This window comes from Pelodiscus sinensis, chromosome 8 (genome assembly GCF_049634645.1).
Source record: "Pelodiscus sinensis isolate JC-2024 chromosome 8, ASM4963464v1, whole genome shotgun sequence".
Lineage (NCBI taxonomy): Eukaryota > Metazoa > Chordata > Testudines > Trionychidae > Pelodiscus > Pelodiscus sinensis.
In genome coordinates this window covers 3,681,317-3,699,435 of record NC_134718.1, presented here as the reverse complement: position 1 = coordinate 3,699,435, position 18,119 = coordinate 3,681,317, and the positions used below count along the sequence as shown (strand labels likewise).

Here is an 18,119-nt window from a genome sequence, read left to right as displayed (position 1 = left end):
AGCAGGTTCCTTCTCCACAGGAGAGGCAGGCTCCCCGCTCTCTGTTCTGGGGCCCTGCCTGGCTACAGGGGCCGAGGGCAGGCCAAGTCGAGGGCGCTGAGCCCCGTGGGGCTGGAATTCAGCTGACGCGCGCTGGCGTTTTTTCTTAAGGTGATCGCTTGGCCAAATTTGGGTGGATTTGAATGGGGCATCCCCAAAGCATGTCGCTGGCAGGCCAGTGCCCTTCTAAATGTCAAGCTGCTGCTCTGAGCCATGGGGCACAAGAGCTTCTCAAAGCAAATGTTCTGCACGAACAAGCCAGCGTGTTTCCCTCGCCTCACCCTGGGCGGGGCTGCCTCCCACTGCGAGCCCGTGGATTCAGTCCGACCCGCTGTCCCTTCATTTCCAGATCCTCTTTGCCTGTGCGGAGGCGCTCTACGCGCACGGCTACAGCAACGAAGCGTGCCGGCTGACTGTGGACCTGGCCAGGGACCTGCTGGCCAACCCTCCGGATCTCAAGGTGGAGCAGCCCCCCACCAAGGTAGAGCAGCCGTGGCTCCAGTGGAGTGGGGGACAGCTCTGCCTGCTCCTTGCAGCAGCCGTGTTCGGCTGCTCGTTCCCAGGAACCAGGGTATTGAGCAGAGCAGCCAGTCAATGGGGTCCCGCCCCCCGAGGAGTTGAAATTAGGGCTGGGACTTCTGGCCTCATTGCCAGACTAGCCAAGTAGCCCGTCATAAGACGGGATTTTCAGGTCTCTCCTCCACGTCGGTCTTCTCTCCTGAGCCTCCGGTCTCGCTCCGTCTTCCTCTCTCTCTCTCTCTCTCTCCTCCTCCTACTGCTGCCCCCCTCTCTCTCAGCTCTCCTCCCCCTCCTGCTTCTCTCTGTCTCTTTCTCTTCTCCTCCCCCTCCTCCTCTCACTCTCTCTCCGCTCTCCTCCCCCTCCTGCTTCTCTCTGTCTCTCTTTCTCTTCTCCTCCCCCTCCTCCTCTCACTCTCTCTCCGCTCTCCTCTGTCTCTGTCAGGGATGCACATTTGTCCAGGCCCCTCTCCCTGGGCGTGTACATCACCGCCCCGCCCCCCTTCGCCTCCCGCCGTGGCGCTCGGCTGACATCTGCGCCGCTCAGCCGGGCCGCCGCAGGGGAGCAAGTGGCGGTTTGGGCCCTGTGCTCCCCATGGGGCGCGCACACCCCAAATGGCCGCTTGTGCCACTTGTTCCCGTGCAGCGGCCCGGCTGAGCGGCGCAGAAGTCAGCCGAGCGCCACGGCGGGAGGCGTCAGCGCCGCCCAGGGAACAGCCAGCGTTAGTCACAGACATTGGGCTACTCTGTATGTGTTGGCTCCTGCCTTGTGACCTCTCTCACTGACACGGCAGCACTGGTAAGGGCACTGGTTCCTGTGCTGGGCTCTCGCCTGCCCTGGGCCTCTCTGGCTGGGGAGCATTTCACCAGGGAGGGCAGGGCCTTGGAGGGACTTTCAGCCTCCCTCGCCCTGGTTCTGGTTTGCCACGTGGGAACCCCAGGGACCAGCTCCTGCCGATGGTCCCCCGCTGGAGCCAGACACGTCCCTGAGCCGCGCTGTGTGGTGCAGTGCCAGTGCTGGGAAATGCCTTGTCTTCCCACAGCCCTGCGTTGCCTTGCCTGGGCTTGTGCATTTTCCACCACTTGCTTGTTCAGCCCTCAGTCTCCTCCTGGGTAGCATGCTCCATTGCTTGGACCCTGCCGCAAGCTGCGTGGGGATCTTGGGGGTTTTGGGGGGGCACATGAGGAAGGAAGGGGTGGCTGGGAATCCGCATGGCACTAAGCACGTGCTGGTGGTGTCCCTGCCATGGGAAGGGAAGGGACATAGTCCCAGCCGGCATCCAGCATTACGTCGCCATGTGGGGGAAGGGCAGGAGGGGCCACCCAGACCCCGTGGCAATGGGGGTTCTGCACCAGAAGGGTGCTGTGTGCAAATGTGGGTCTGTTCATCGCCCCCAAACTGCTGAGTGACGGAGGGGGCAAGGCACTGCTCCGTGTGCTCTCCCCGTGGCACAGCTGGGAGGTGCTCCTGCCTGCAGAGCAGGGGAAGCGCTGTCCCACCCTCGCACTGCTGGGGCCAGTTCATTCCCTTGCAGACCTCTTATGAGCCACTCCTCGCCCAGGGGAAGAAGAACAAGGTGTCGACCAGCAAGCAGACGTGGATGGCGACCAACACGCTGTCCAAGGCTGCTTTCCTGCTGACGGTGCTGAGCGAGCGGCTGGAATACCACAACCTGGCCTTCCGCATTGGCATGTTCGCCCTGGAGCTCCAGAGACCCCCGGCCTCGACCAAGGCCCTGGAGGTACCAAGGGGCTCAGAAAGGCGGTGCCTCTGGGCAGCCCCATGCTGCTGGGGTTTCCCCGCTGCCTCCTACCTGTGGGCGTTCTCACAGCAGTAGGCAGGCTGGTCGCCAGCATCACTCCTGTGCTGAGAGGCAGCGGGCTGGCTCTGTGGGAGGGAGCTCAGTGCTGGTTGGAGGAGGAAGGTGCATTTCAAGTGACTGGATTTAAGCCAGTGGAACCCTGTGCAGGCACTGGAAACGGCTGGGCGGTAAAGCCGGTCTGGAGCGCCACACAGGAGTTGCACTAATTGAACTGATCACTTCCCATTTGCAGGCCGCTGCTCCTGCCAGACCGTGCGTTTGGACGACACGGCGTGTGCACCGGCCGTGCGCCAGTGCCTGTGTGCCGCCTTGTAGAAATGGGATCTGCTCAGACCACGGTGCTGGGAGTCGCTGCTCCTGCCAGACCGTGCGTTTGGACGACACGGCGTGTGCACGCCGGCCGTGCGCCAGTGCCTGTGTGCCGCCTTGTAGAAATGGGATCTGCTCAGACCACGGTGCTGGGAGTCGCTGCTCCTGCCAGACCGTGCGTTTGGACGACACGGCGTGTGCACGCCGGCCGTGCGCCAGTGCCTGTGTGCCGCCTTGTAGAAATGGGATCTGCTCAGACCACGGTGCTGGGAGTCGCTGCTCCTGCCAGACCGTGCGTTTGGACGACACGGCGTGTGCACGCCGGCCGTGCGCCAGTGCCTGTGTGCCGCCTTCTAGAAATGGGATCTGCTCAGACCACGGTGCTGGGAGTCGCTGCTCCTGCCAGACCGTGCGTTTGGACGACACGGCGTGTGCACGCCGGCCGTGCGCCAGTGCCTGTGTGCCGCCTTCTAGAAATGGGATCTGCTCAGACCACGGTGCTGGGAGTCGCTGCTCCTGCCACGTGCGTTTGGATGACACGGCGTGTGCACCGGCCGTGTGCCAGTGCCTGTGTGCCGCCTTCTAGAAATGGGATCTGCTCAGACCACGGTGCTGGGAGTCGCTGCTCCTGCCACGTGCGTTTGGACGACACGGCGTGTGCACCGGCCGTGTGCCAGTGCCTGTGTGCCGCCTTCTAGAAATGGGATCTGCTCAGACCACGGTGCTGGGAGTCACTGCTCCTGCCAGACCGTGCGTTTGGACGACACGGCGTGTGCACGCCGGCCGTGTGCCAGTGCCTGTGTGCCGCCTTCTAGAAATGGGATCTGCTCAGACCACGGTGCTGGGAGTCGCTGCTCCTGCCAGACCGTGCGTTTGGACGACACGGCGTGTGCACGCCGGCCGTGCGCCAGTGCCTGTGTGCCGCCTTGTAGAAATGGGATCTGCTCAGACCACGGTGCTGGGAGTCGCTGCTCCTGCCAGACCGTGCGTTTGGACGACACGGCGTGTGCACGCCGGCCGTGCGCCAGTGCCTGTGTGCCGCCTTCTAGAAATGGGATCTGCTCAGACCACGGTGCTGGGAGTCGCTGCTCCTGCCAGACCGTGCGTTTGGACGACACGGCGTGTGCACGCCGGCCGTGCGCCAGTGCCTGTGTGCCGCCTTGTAGAAATGGGATCTGCTCAGACCACGGTGCTGGGAGTCGCTGCTCCTGCCAGACCGTGCGTTTGGACGACACGGCGTGTGCACGCCGGCCGTGCGCCAGTGCCTGTGTGCCGCCTTCTAGAAATGGGATCTGCTCAGACCACGGTGCTGGGAGTCGCTGCTCCTGCCAGACCGTGCGTTTGGACGACACGGCGTGTGCACGCCGGCCGTGCGCCAGTGCCTGTGTGCCGCCTTCTAGAAATGGGATCTGCTCAGACCACGGTGCTGGGAGTCGCTGCTCCTGCCACGTGCGTTTGGATGACACGGCGTGTGCACCGGCCGTGTGCCAGTGCCTGTGTGCCGCCTTCTAGAAATGGGATCTGCTCAGACCACGGTGCTGGGAGTCGCTGCTCCTGCCACGTGCGTTTGGACGACACGGCGTGTGCACCGGCCGTGTGCCAGTGCCTGTGTGCCGCCTTCTAGAAATGGGATCTGCTCAGACCACGGTGCTGGGAGTCACTGCTCCTGCCAGACCGTGCGTTTGGACGACACGGCGTGTGCACGCCGGCCGTGCGCCAGTGCCTGTGTGCCGCCTTCTAGAAATGGGATCTGCTCAGACCACGGTGCTGGGAGTCACTGCTCCTGCCAGACCGTGCGTTTGGACGACACGGCGTGTGCACGCCAGCCGTGCGCCAGTGCCTGTGTGCCGCCTTCTAGAAACGGGATCTGCTCAGACCACGGTGCTGGGAGTCGCTGCTCCTGCCAGACCGTGCGTTTGGACGACACGGCGTGTGCACCGGCCGTGTGCCAGTGCCTGTGTGCCGCCTTCTAGAAATGGGATCTGCTCAGACCACGGTGCTGGGAGTCGCTGCTCCTGCCAGACCGTGCGTTTGGACGACACGGCGTGTGCACGCCGGCCGTGCGCCAGTGCCTGTGTGCCGCCTTGTAGAAACGTGATCTGCTCAGACCACGGTGCTGGGAGTCGCTGCTCCTGCCATGTGCTGACCAATCCCCAGCCTTGGAACAAACTTGCTCCCTGAGGCTCTCCACACACTCTGCCTGGTGAGAAGCCTGGCATGGGGCGTGGCCGGGAGGCGGACCCACGGGAGTTCAGCAGTGTCTGTGCAGTGGAATGTGACCGGAGTATGGTCAGCTGCTGCCTCCTTGCTCTGTACTGCAGAGAGGGGTTGGCGGCTTGCCTTCCTAGCGACCGTCTGGCTGGAGGCTTCTCCACGGGTCCTGGTGAAGCCGGACCCTCCCCTCCCCCAGACCACAGAGTGCTTGTTTGGAAAGGGAGGGGAGAAGGCTGTGTGTAGGGGAAAGCCCATGTGTCAGACTTGTGTGTCCGGCTGGCTAGACGCCAATGAATCGGTACCAACCGTTTCCGTTTGGTCGCGTGCACAGGGCAGGCTGTTCTACAGCCAACGGTCTCTGATGGCTTCTCTTGGTTTCCTTCTGGGGACCTGCAGGTGAAGCTGGCCTACCAGGAATCGGAGGTTGTGGCCTTGCTAAAGAAGATCCCTCTGGGCACCAATGAGATGAACACCATTCGAGGAAGGGCGGAGGAGCTGAGAGAAGGGACCTTGTGTGATTACCGCCCTGTCCTGCCTCTCATGCTGGCCAGCTTCATATTCGATGTGCTGTGCACTCCAGGTACGGCCCGGCTGGCTTGTTCTTGGGCTCTGAGCCGGGCGGCCAAAAGAAACTTGCAGGGGAAATTGCTCCTCGCTGCTGATGGTCGCAGCCCCATTCTCCTCTCTCCCCTGCACTTCTGCTGCTCCCTCCCTCAGAGCCGGCCTCCTGCCTCGCTTGCCTGTCGCCCAGGGGCATGGGGACCCTGACCCCATTGCATCCCCATGTGCATCCCTCAAATGGGCCCGGAGCCGTTCAGTGCGTGTTCTGGCCCCAGTGCTGCTGCTTCTGGGGGACACGCACCCCTAGCTCGCCGAGAACCGGGCAGGGCTCGCATTGGGAGGGCCAGGTGAGGGCAGACGGTGACTTGCAGTGAATACAGACCCCCGGCAGTGTGGGGTCCTGGCTTCACTCAGCTGCGCACTAACTTCCTTTCTGTCTCCCCAGTGGTTTCTCCCACAGGGTCCAGGCCCCCAAGCCGCAACTGGAATAACGAAATGCCTGGAGACGAGGAGCTCGGCTTTGAGGCAGCTGTTGCCGCACTTGGTAAGACTCCAGCTTTTCCTCCACCTTGCTGGGGCTGGGGGGCTTGTCTCAATCCTGCCCCTTCTGTGGTGCGGTGCCTGACTGCTTGGCCTGGCGGAATTGCCAGTTACGCACAGTCAGTTTGGAAGGGGTTAAAGCCTAGTAGAATTCCTCTGCGGGACACAGACTTGGCTTGGGTCTTCATGGGCGAGTTACACAGAATCCCTGGTCCCAGTCCTGTGTGTTAGCAAGCAAGGGGGGTGCCAGGCAGCTACCTGGGTGAGTGTAAAGGGAGCGTGTGCAGGGTTAACAGAATGATTTGCTCTCCACTGTGGCTGTATTTACCTGTGCCTCTGCAGGTGGGCGCCCTGGCCGCTCCCATTGGCCCGTGGATCACTCTTCCCGGCCAATGGGAGAGCAGGAAGTGGTGTCCCAGTTCTCGCCACTTCCCGCTGCTCCCCTTGGCCAGGAGTGGCAAACCCGCCAGCAGTGGGGGCTCGCCAGGGCTAACCCTGGCAGACCCGCAGGCTGGTCTTCGCGCACCCCTGAGATAAAATGTCTCCGACACTGATAAGCCCCTTGAAGTCACCTGTCTCCATCCTCCTGGTCTCGGCTCTGCAGGCATGAAGACCACAGTGAGCGAGGCAGAGCACCCTCTGCTGTGCGAGGGCACCCGGAGGGAGAAGGGTGACCTGGCTCTCGCGCTGATGATCACTTACAAGGATGACCAGTCTAAACTGAAAAAGGTGAGGAGCTGAGCTGCCCTCTCCTGGCACGGGGCTGCGCGCCATTGCCTGTGCTCTCCTTCCAGAGCACGCTCGGAGCCCAGAGCCACGCTTCCCGGGGCTGCACCCCTCACCTCGTTCTCCCTCAGGCCTCTCCCCTCACCCACAGGGATGCTGTCGCCTGCCTTTGGGTTTTCAGGCTACTTCTGCTCCGTCTTGCCCTGCCAAAGGGCTAGTCCTGTGCTCTCGGAGGCCTGGGGCTCTTTTCACAGGTTGTCCCCGGGTGCCTGTACAGAGCCCTGCCGCAAGCGTTTTACCGCTGGAGCAAAGCGTCAGAATGACGCTGGAAGGGTCTCTGGCTCCAGATGGAGCAGTCCCGTGTGCACCGGCCCTTCCAGAATGGTGCAGTCCGAGTACGGAGCCTGTCTGGCTGCTGTCCCTACAGGGCATGGCCAGGGGTTCTTGCACTCTCGCCTGGCGGCGTCCATTGCCCCTGCAGGAAGGCGAGCTAGTGCCTTGCCCGTACCCCAGGGACAGTGGGCGCCCCCACTCGGCCTCTCCCAACACTTTCTCCCCATTGAAGATTTTAGACAAACTGCTCGACAGAGAGAGCCAGACGCACAAGCCACAGACTCTCAGCTCCTTCTACTCATCCAGCAAGCCCACAGCAGCCAATCAGAAATCTCCTTCCAAACACGCGGCCCAGTCCGCCGCCGCGCTCCAGCAGCTGCCCGGGGCGCCGGTGGCTCAGCAGGCCGGGGTCGCCACGGCAGCGCAGAGCAGCCCTTCCGAGGGCTTGGCGGAGAAGAGTGCCCAAGGTAAGAGGTCTGCTGCTCCGGGGGGTTGTGCCCTGTACCGGTGGGAGGGGGAGCTGAAGTCCCGGTTCCTACCGGGAGGAGGCCTGGGCTGACTTGTCATGGGCTGTCACTGGACTCCCTCCGCTGCCCCTTGCTGCTGGGGTGAAGCTGCCCACGCCAAGCATGCCCCCCCGGTGCGAGAGAGCAGTTCTCGGCTCTAGCGCCCGGCCCCTAGAGAGCCAACGGCAAAGGGGCTCCGGAGCCATGTAAAAGGGACGGCTCCCTTAGCGTCTTCTGGGTCGTGTCGTGGTGCTGCCAAGTGTTTGCAGGAATAGACAAGCCGGGACAGGACCCGAGACCCGGTGTTGAGCGCATTCGCTGGGGGCAGGGTTCTGCATGGGAGCCAGAGCGCCGTGAGGAACGCGGCTGTCCACGCACCCAGCCAGGGGAGGGGGCTCTGGAGTTATCCTGTGCAGCGGCAGGTGCCTCGCCTGCCTGCGTTTCGTGGCGCAAGAGAGCAGTGTTGATGCCTTTACCAGGGCGTGGGGTTCACGTACGCGTCCATCTGTTTCCTTTCCCCTTGTCCAGAGAGCTCTCAGAGGTCTCCCTGCGAGCCGCCTGGGGAGTCCGGTGTCGTGAAACAGGAGGGGAAGGTTCCCAGTCGTCTGGCCCTTGGAAGTCGAGGGGGATACAACGGGCGATGCTGGGGCTCCCCCGTCAGGCAGAAGAAGAAACATACAGGTGCGAGGTGATCAGGCCGTGGCATCCAGAGCGGTGCAAGGCCGCCTGTAGGGACAGAACCATCCCCGTGCACTCCCCAGCGGAGCAGGCTGTTCTTATTGGGCCGACGCGGGTCTGGCTCTCGTACAGCCCCTTGCCTTGAACACTGCCCGTGCTGGCCCTGGGAGCTGGCCCCCCCTTTGGTGGTTTGGAGGAGTCCTTTGCCCTGGGAGCGCAGGTGGAGAAAAGGGCTGTTGGGTGGTGAGTGCTGGACATACAGCGGGGACGTGGCACCGCGCCGTGGCAATGGGCTTCCCTTCCCCTCCGCTGGCATGCCGGGGTCTCCGGGTCGGGGCCTGCCAATGGGCGTGGCATCGGCTGGCTGGGTTTGGCCTGACCCTCCACGCCGCTCCCACCACCGGCAGTGCCAGGGCGCCAGAGAGGCGCTGACCCTCTGCCACGCTGTCTGCGCTCTTGTAGGCATGGCCAGCATAGACAGCAGTGCTCCCGAAACCACCTCGGACAGCTCTCCGACCCTCAGTCGGCGGCCCCTGCGCGGGGGGTGGGCAGCCACCTCCTGGGGCAGAGGCCAGGACAGCGACAGCATTAGCAGCTCGTCCAGTGACTCGCTGGGCTCCTCCTCGTCAAGTGGCAGCAGGAGAGCCAGCGGCGGAGCACGCGCCAAGACTGTGGAAGTGGGCAGGTGAGCTCCAGGGCCCTCTGGGCTGCCAGCGTGCGCCACCTCCCGTCCACGGCAGCCTGGGAGAGCCGGGGAGGGAGCTAAGCGCCTGCTCCCGTGTCGTCTCGCTCAGGTACAAAGGGAGGCGGCCGGAAAGCCACGCCCCACATGTCCCGAACCAGCCCTCGGAAGCAGCCGCCCACTTCTACTTCGAGCTGGCCAAGACCGTCCTCATCAAGGCAGGCGGGAACAGCAGCACCTCCATCTTCACCCACCCCTCCTCCAGCGGCGGGCACCAGGGGCCCCACCGCAACCTCCACCTCTGCGCCTTTGAGATCGGGCTCTATGCACTCGGGCTGCACAACTTCGTGTCTCCCAACTGGCTCTCACGGACCTACTCCTCCCACGTCTCCTGGATCACAGGTCAGGGCGGCGCGGCGCTGGGGCGTAGCAGTGTCGTTGGCCGGGGGCGAGCATGGCCACGGGCTGCCTCCTACAGCTGCTGCTTGGCGTGCTGCCCCGTTCGTGCCACGGCCGGCGAGCACGCTCACCACGTGCACCGGCGTCAGGCACTTGGGCTCCAGGGGGAGCTCCGGGTGTGGCACCCGCGTGGCGCGGTCTAGGGGCGCTCAGTCCCTTCCTGCTGCCTGTCATGGTGCTGGAGCGTCTGCTGCTTCGGCTGCCCTGTCGCTTTGCCTGCCCGCCACTGCAGTTACCCCGGTGTGTGTTAGTCAGCCTGGCTCCCGCCGTTCAGTGTCCACACGCACGACGCACTGTGTGCGCACCGCACCCTGGGACCCACCTTCCAGGCACCCCAGCTCAGTGCACTGCTCCCCATCCCAGGGGTGTCTCGGCAGCAGCCAGGCCTTGGGGGTAGCCTCTGGGCGTGGGCACCTCTGGCGCTTGTACCACTGAGAGCAGCTCAGTGCTTCCCCCAGGGCTCAGGTCTGGCTGCAGCTTTGAGTCCGTCCCAGGAGCAGTCCACCCTGGGCGCCCCGGGTGAGCGATGCAGCCCGCAGTGTGGCAGGCCTGGGGCAGGCGGAGGCCAGTCCAGCTGTGCTGGAGGAGCTGCTGGTGCAGGGGACTGGCTCCTGAGAGCAGAGGCGCCGCTTTCGTCTCCTCTTGCCGCTGCGGTTCCCAGGAGGGCCCCGAGGTTCCGTGGATTCCAGGGCTGCCAACTCGTGTCCGCTCAGCCCTGCCAGTTGGGCATGAAGCTCGGGGTCTGCCTGCCTTCTCCAAGGGACCCTGGGACTTGGGGGCAGTCCAGGCGTCTCCATCCTTCTCCTTCCCGGGGTAGGAGCCGGGGGCTGGGCGCAGTCGGAGGGGATGCGCTGGCATCGCGTGAGCGGCTCGCCCAGGGGCGGGTGGATTCGCTGAGCCGTTTGAAAATCCGAAGGGCTGTTTCTGGCAGGTCTGGGCTAGGGATGACTTGGGGCAGTCGCTGGCCTGTGTGGGCCCGGGTCCAAGCAGGCGAGCCCAAGGGGTTTCTGCTGGCCTCAGAGTCGACGTGCTTGAGGCTCCCTGGCGGCGCTCGATGCTGGTCAGCGGAGGGGGGTGTGTGATGTCCTTCTCTTCCCCTCTGGCACCAGGGCAGGCCATGGAGATCGGCAGCGCAGCCTTGAACATCCTGGTGGAGTGCTGGGACGGACACCTGACTCCCCCGGAAGTGGCGTCGCTGGCAGACAGGGCGTCCCGGGCCAGGGACTCCAACATGGTGCGCGCGGCCGCTGAACTGGCACTCAGCTGCCTGCCCCATGCCCATGCCCTGAACCCAAACGAGATCCAGAGGGCCCTGGTGCAGTGCAAGGAGCAGGTGAGCATCGGGTCTTGGGGGCATTCTGACCTCTGAAGGGCCTGGACTTGCCAGGAGCCGGTTGGTGCCGATCGCGGTGCTGCACTGAGACGTCTCCTGTCCTTGCGGGCGCCCGGTGGTTACCCTGCTGTGGGCGGCGGCCGTTCGGAGGCAAGCTGCAGTCCCGGCCCTGTCCCCCTGCACTTCCGTGTGTCTGATGCTGCTGGTCTTGTGTTCTCCACTCTGCCCCGTCGCAGGACAACCTGATGCTGGAGAAGGCCTGCCTGGCGGTGGAAGAGGCGGCCAAGGGCGGAGGGGTGTACCCGGAAGTCCTGTTTGAAGTGGCACACCAGTGGTACTGGCTGTACGAGCAGACTGTCGGGGGGACCCCGGCACAGCGAGAAGGAGCCACTGGCTGCAGCGCCAGCGGTGCCCGGGCAGCCTCTGAGGCCGTGCGTGGTCTGACGGACAGCAGGGTGGCGGCTGAGCCCACCACGGTGACGGTGGCAGCTGCAGTGACAGCAGCGGCGACCGTTGTGCCCGTGATCTCGGTGGGGTCCACCATCTACCAGCAGCACACGATGGCCGGGCCAGCCATGGCCCATACGCACACCCAGGGCCTGCACCCCTACACTACTCTGCAGACCCATATACCCTGTAGCCCCCAGTATATCGGACACCCAATCCAGCACATGCCACGCCCAGCAGTCTTCCCTGTGCCTGGCTCAGCATACCCCCAGGTGAGTCACCCGCGTGGCCTGGAGCGGCCTCGCTCCGCTCCTTGGAAGGGAGGAGTTTGGGCTGGGATCCAAGATCTCTGGCGCTCCAGTCTCAGCTCTGCCACTGCTTCACTTGGTGGCCTTGGCAAGTCACTTCATCTCTCCCAGCTGTAAAGTTCCTCTGGCTGGGTGGTGCCTGTGGCGTACCCGCTACTGCCATTACAGCTTGTACTGGTGCAGTGGCTGGGGCGGGCCAGGCTCGCGGCAGGAATGTCCTGGGCCTGCGGCGTTTGCCGCGAGGCAGCCGAGGGGGATGTGCTGGAAGCGGTTTTGCTCCTGCGCCTGTTCTGGTTTTAAAATGCTTCGTCCGCCTGGTTCTGTTCACCGCCCTGCGGGTTGGAAGGGAGGAGGAGCGGGCCAGAGAGCTACGGTGTCAGCCCCATGTCGGGCTCCCCTGCCTCCTAGTGACTGTCAGGCTTGGGGGGTCTTTCTGGAGGCTCCTGGCGTTGGAGCCCCAGGCTTGTCTAAGGTTCTCGTCTGGCTAGTCCTGGTGCCCAGCTAGGACAGATGTTCCCGTGGTGAGGGCACAAGCCTGAAACTCGGGAGAGGCAGGTTCTGTCCCACCTGCCACAGCAGATTGTGACATGGAACACGTCGCTTGATTCCATGGGGTAACAGCCCTGCCCTGCCTCGGGCTGCGAGGAGGGTACACGCAGAGGTTACCCCCTCACGTAACACCAGTGAGAAGTCACCCAGTGAGTTACTAGGCAGCAGGCGGCTCTGGGGGACTCCCTGCGGCGTTCCCCAAGGAGGTGTGCGCGTTGGTGGAGGACAGGCCTGCCGGCGGCTGTTAGCCGAGGAGGTCTGGGGGTCCCTGACCCTCTGACGCCAGAGCTGGGTGACTGGCAATGCTCAGGAGTTCCCAGTTCTGTTCGCTCCCTCTGGGGCCCCTGGCATTGGCCACCGTTGCGGACAGGATGCTGGGCTGGATGGGCCGCTGTTCCTGTGACTGTTACCCAGCTTCCTTTCTAGGGTGTCCACCCAGCGTTCATAGGAGCCCAGTACCCCTATTCTGTAACAACGCCATCCCTGGCAGCTACAGCGGTGTCCTTCCCTGGGGTGCCCGTCCCCTCCATGACCCAGATCGCAGTGCACCCGTACCACGCCGAGACAGGCCTGTCGCTGTCTTCCAACGTCGCAAGTGAGTACCCTGGCCCCACGCTGCGTGGGTCAGTCGCCCGCTTTATCCCAGGCGGGACCGACGCACTAGGCTGAAACGGCCCCGGCATGGGCAGCGCAGCCTAGGCCCACGCTGGGGAAACCAGACGCCCACGTCGGAGGTCAGCCAGCAAAAGGCCCCGTGTTGGTCTGTCGATGCCCAGGGTGTTCACCCTCAGACGGAAGGAGCGGCGTCTGAGCGCCTGCTGGCAAGCTGGCCCCTTTCCTGTCCCCTCCTGCCCGGTGGGCAGCGTGCTGGGGGGCAGGAGGCAGCTGACGCTCCAAAGCCCTTGTGGACTGGAGGGGAGCGTGGAGACCACTTCGCCCAAAGGCGTGTCCTGGGGCGGGGCAGTCTGAGCGGCTCCCAGGGTGGGGTACCCGGCGCGCTCTGGGGCCAGGGCTGCGTGCAAACCGTCCCTCCTTAAGAGACTCCAGCCCCGTTTCTTAAGCAAAGCAGGGATCCTGGAGCTGCTCTCCCTCGCAGCCCGCTAAGGGGCGTCTGCAGCTTTCCCCGGGCAGTTAGCGGCTTGGAGTCGGGCGCCGAAGGTTGTACGTGCTAATCTGCTCTTTCCTCTCTGCAGTAGGGAGCGTCCATGCGGGATCGACATTCCCAGCAATCCAGGGGGCTTCCTTGACGGCTCTTTCGTCACAGCCCAACTCCCTTGTCACAGGGGGCTTTCCTCCCGAGGACGAACAGCACAGCCAGCCTGTGAGCCCCCAGGGTGTGCACTACCTCCACTCTGCCTACCGCGTCGGTAAGGACAGCCGGCCGCGGCCTCGCCCTCCTGCGCCAGGCCCTGTGGGGAAGGCACTCGGGAGTGGCAGCAGAGCCATCTCTGACTGTGCAGTGTCTGCTGACAGCAGTCAGTCGGCTGTCGCTATGCAGGCAGGAGGGGTGGGTGGATGTGCGGTGTGGCCGCGGTCCCGTAATCCAGCGAATGAGTGTTCAGGAGTCAGGGTAGGCACGGCAGGGACAACTGAAATACAGTGCTCCAGGCAAATGGGTGTTGGGGTAGGTACGGCAGGGACGACTGACAAGTGGGTGTCAGGGTAGGTGTGGCAGGTACGACTGAAATACAGCATCCAGATAAGTGGGTGTTCAGGTGTCGGGGTAGCAGGGACGACTGAAATACAGCATCCAGACAAGTGGGTGTTCAGGTGTCGGGGTAGCAGGGACGACTGAAATACAGCATCCAGACAAGTGGGTGTTCAGGTGTCGGGGTAGCAGGGACGACTGAAATACAGCATCCAGACAAGTGGGTGTTCAGGTGTTGGGGTAGCAGGGACGACTGAAATACAGTATCCAGACAAGTGGGTGTTCAGGTGTCGGGGTAGCAGGGACGACTGAAATACAGCATCCAGACAAGTGGGTGTTCAGGTGTCGGGGTAGCAGGGACGACTGAAATACAGCATCCAGACAAGTGGGTGTTCAGCAGCCACACGGGAAAATGGGATTTGGTTTCTGCTGCTCCCAGCCTAGCTGTCAAGGTGCAGCCAGTTGTCTGTCTCTGGAGCAGAGGGGAGTGCCTGGTGCTGATCCAGCCATGATGCTGGAGGCACCCAGGGAGGAAGGAGCAGAGTATACCCACGAGGAGAGGCTGAGGGATTTGGGTTTGTTTCATCTGCAGAAGAGAAGAGTGAGGGGGGATTTGATAGCAGCCTGCAACTTCCTGAAGTGGGTTCCACAGAGGCTGGAGAGAGGCTGTTCACAGTGGTGGCAGATGGCAGAACAAGGAGCAATGGGCTCAGGTTACAGTAGGGGAGGTCTAGGCTGGATAATAGGAAAAACTATTTCCCTGTGGGGTGGGAAGCACTGGGCTGGGTTCCCTAGGGAGGGGGTGGAATCTCCATCCCTAGAGGTTTTTAAGTCTCGGCTTGACAAAGCCCTGGCCGGATTGATTTAGTTGGGTTGGTCCTGCCTTGGGCGGGGGGGCTGGACTTGACTCCTGAGGGCTCTTCTAGCTCTGTGATTCTGATACGTGCATGTGTGTAAACATGGACACGCACCCAGAAAGGCCACATGCATTCTTGGCAAACTGGCCGCAAGACAACAGCTAATCAACTAATGCATCCTAGAATAGTCGAGGTCTCTGAGCCTTCAGGTATCACCTCTGAAAAATCAGGGAAGATGAGAGAGATTCCAGAAGACTGGAAAAAGGGCGAGTACAGTGCCCATCTCTAAAAACAACCCAGGCAACATAGACCAGTCAGTTTAACTTCTGTGCCAGGGAAGATAATGGAGCAAGTCATTAAGGAATTCATCTGTAAACACCTGGAAGATAATAAGGTGATAGGGAACAGCCAGCATGGATTTGTCAAGAACAAATCCTGTCAAACCAATCGATAGCTTTCTTTGATAGGACAGCGAGCCTTGTGGATAAGGGAGAAGCGGTGGACGTGGGATACCCAGGCTTTACTAAGCCATTTGACATGGTCTCGCATGATCTTCTTAATAAACGAGGGAAACACAACTTAGATGGGGCTCCTGTGGGTGCATAAGTGGCTGGATAACCGTACTCAGAGAGTAGTTATTAATGGTTCACAATCCTGCTGGAAAGGTATAAGAAGTGGGGTTCCGCAGGGATCTCTTTTGGGACTGGCTCTGTTCAATATCTTTATCAACAATTTAGATATCGGCATAGAAAGTACGCTTATTAAGTATGCAGATGAAACCAAGCTGGGAGGGGTTGTGAGTGCTTTGGAGGACAGGATCGTAATTCAAAATGATCTGGAGAAATGGTCTGAGGTAAATAGGATGAAGTTTAATAAGGACAAATGCCAAGTGCTCCACTCAGGAAGGAACAATCAGTCTGTCACACACCAAATGGGAAGCGACCGTCTAGGAAGGAGTACGGCAGAAAGGGATCTAGGGGCTAGAGTGGACCACAAGCTGAATGAGTCACCAGTGTGATGCTGTTGCAAAAAAAGCAAACGTGAGTCTGGGCTGCACTCACGGGAGTGTTGTGCGCAAGACACGAGGAGTCATTCTTCCGCTCTGCTCTGCGCTGGTTAGGCCTCAGTTGGAGTGTTGTGTCCAGTTCTGGGTCCCACATTTCAAGAAAGATGTGGAGAAATTGGAGAAAGTCCAGAGAAGAGCAACAAGATGCATGAAAGGCCTAGAGAACATGAGCTGTGAGGGAAGACTGGAGGAACTGGGCTTGTTTAGTTTGGAAAGGAGCAGCCTGAGAGGGGACATGACAGTGGTTTTCGAGTACCTACTAGGGGGTCACAATGAGGAGGGAGACAAATTGTTTTCTTTGGCCCCTAAGGATGGAACAAGCGACGATTGGGCTTAAACTGCAGCAAGGGAGGTTCAGGTTGGACATTAGGAAAAACTTCCTGCCTGTCCGGGTGGTTAAACGCTGGGATAAGTTGCCCAGGGGAGTTGTGGAATCTCCATCCCTGGAGATATTTCAGAGCAGGTTAGACACCTGTCAGGGTGGTTAAACGCTGGGATAAGTTGCCCAGGGGGGTTGTGGAATCTCCATCCCTGGAGATATTGAAGAGCAGGTTGCACAGACACCTGTCAGGGCTGGTCTAGACGGTGCTGGGTCCTGCTGTGAGGGCCGGGGACTGGACTCGATACCTCTTGAGGTCCCTTCCTGTTCTAGTGTCTGATTCTAGCCAGAAACCCCCTGGGCGGTCACTGGCCTGCGGGTGTTGTAAATGTCACGGGACATTCCTGGAAGGGTGACAGACACAAGGCGGCAGGTGGGGGCAGGAAAGACAGGCCGGGGGCAGCGGTGCCTGGCAGAGAAGTCGCTTTCCACGAGTGCTCAGAGGAGAACCTGCTCCGCCAGTGACGGGGCTTGGCTTAGAAAAACTCCTGGAACCTGTTCTCCAGGGCAATCCGCCGCCTTGATTTGCAACGCGAGCCAGCGTTAGCTTGGGCCCCGCCCTCCCTGCTACGGGGCCGAGAGCAGAGTCTGTTGGACACGTCCTGTGCGCTGCCGTCCTTGCCCATCTTCGACAGTTACGTCCTCACGTGAGCCTGTGGTCTCTGCTGTGCCGTGCTCGGGGCAGTAATTGCACGCTGGCGGGTCTCACCCTTCTCCAGCCCGGCTCCTCCTTGCGCATCCTGGTCTCGATTGGGGCGTCGGCGTGGTCGGTCCGCACTCTCCAGCCAGCAGGGACTTGGCTGCTGCACTCCTGTTGCCACTTGCTGGTGGCTTTTCTCGAAGCCGCTCACACACACAGAGCAGGGTTTCAGAAGCAAACTGCGGGCAGGGCAGGGCAGGGCAAAGCCACCTCTAGCGGTTCTGAGCCCGATTGGAGCAGCAGCCTGAGCGCCCGTGGCGGGGGCAGGCCGCATACGAGCATTTCATGCCGCGCTAGGAGCTTCACCCCCGATGAATTTACCACAAGAGTGGGAGCTCTGAGCAATTGCCTGTCTATTCCACTGTGGGTGTGCGCACGCCCAGTGCACTGGCGTTGAGCTTTGCCCGGAGCAGGGCCTGTCCTCTGCAGCCTCGTGCTGCCGTGCCGTGTTCTAAAGGGCACAGCTGCCCCCAGCCCTGCTCAGCTCCTCTCCGCCTGTGGTGGCTGTCGGTGTGGCCTGTGCTCGGTGTCTTATCGGGGGTAGGGGTTTGACTTGTAAGTTTCCTTTTTTGTGTTTTTCAAATTGGTGTATTAAATGGCACTACAGTTCCAGCAAGTCTGGGGTCCCGGGGCACGCCTCTGTCCCCAGGGCCTCTGAGGGGCCTTCTCCCTGGATGCCCCAGGCTCCTGTCTGGCTGAGTGCTCTAGAAGGAAGGGGAGGAGCTCTACGAGGGGACTCGTCTCTGCCACCTCCTGCTGACCACACGCGTCTCCGTTGGACGTTCTCCTTGGCCAGCCCCTCCACCCGGCCCCTGAGTGACTGCCCCACGTCACTACTGGGTCACACCCTTCCATCTCCCCCCCATCCCTTTGTCCTCAGGCGCTAGTGCAGGTCCTGTCTCCCCTGCTGGTTGGCAGAGGACGATCCTCCTTCGCTACGTCCTAATCCCACGAGCCAAAGGGGGGCCCGGCCTGTTTGCGCTGAACAAAGACACTCCCGTTTTGCGTGGCCCCCCCGCTGGAGCCCAGTGCCCAGCGTGCTGCATTGACCGAAAGGCTGCATGTTTCCATGTGGCAATACAGCAAAGCCCCAGGAAACTCCGCGGGCCGCTACCCAGGCCAGCTCTTGGCCTTTCCCCAGGTGGAGGCGGGAAGATGCGGGGGGCCGGGTGGAATGCGGGTTGGCTGATGACCCCCTTCCCGCAGGGATGCTGGCACTGGAGATGCTTGGCCGGAGAGCTCACAACGACCATCCCAACAACTTCTCCCGCAGCCCGCCGTACACCGAGGACGTGAAGTGGCTCCTGGGCTTGGCTGCCAAGCTGGGTAAGGAGCCGGGGAGTCGGGCTCTCACCTGCATGCAGGGCCTGGAGGGAAGGCCTGCTTCCTCCTCTCCTAGGGCAGAATCCGGGGCCCACCAGGAGACAGCTGGTCGGGTCCAGTTCT

General features: G+C 62.1%; 1 protein-coding gene across 1 annotated transcript in view; it reads left to right on the top strand.

The window, feature by feature from the left end:
• Positions 1 to 18,119, top strand: part of ZSWIM8 (zinc finger SWIM-type containing 8) — a 55,990-nt gene that overhangs the window by 35,263 nt on the left and 2,608 nt on the right. Inside the window, exons 11-24 of the mRNA XM_075934632.1 lie at positions 389 to 520; positions 2,118 to 2,297; positions 5,298 to 5,481; positions 5,908 to 6,006; positions 6,607 to 6,731; positions 7,294 to 7,528; positions 8,096 to 8,248; positions 8,708 to 8,930; positions 9,040 to 9,329; positions 10,496 to 10,719; positions 10,956 to 11,438; positions 12,450 to 12,618; positions 13,217 to 13,390; positions 17,880 to 17,999. Coding sequence (XP_075790747.1) covers positions 389 to 520; positions 2,118 to 2,297; positions 5,298 to 5,481; positions 5,908 to 6,006; positions 6,607 to 6,731; positions 7,294 to 7,528; positions 8,096 to 8,248; positions 8,708 to 8,930; positions 9,040 to 9,329; positions 10,496 to 10,719; positions 10,956 to 11,438; positions 12,450 to 12,618; positions 13,217 to 13,390; positions 17,880 to 17,999 — 2,791 coding nt within the window. The remainder of the gene's footprint in view (positions 1 to 388; positions 521 to 2,117; positions 2,298 to 5,297; positions 5,482 to 5,907; positions 6,007 to 6,606; positions 6,732 to 7,293; positions 7,529 to 8,095; positions 8,249 to 8,707; positions 8,931 to 9,039; positions 9,330 to 10,495; positions 10,720 to 10,955; positions 11,439 to 12,449; positions 12,619 to 13,216; positions 13,391 to 17,879; positions 18,000 to 18,119) is intronic.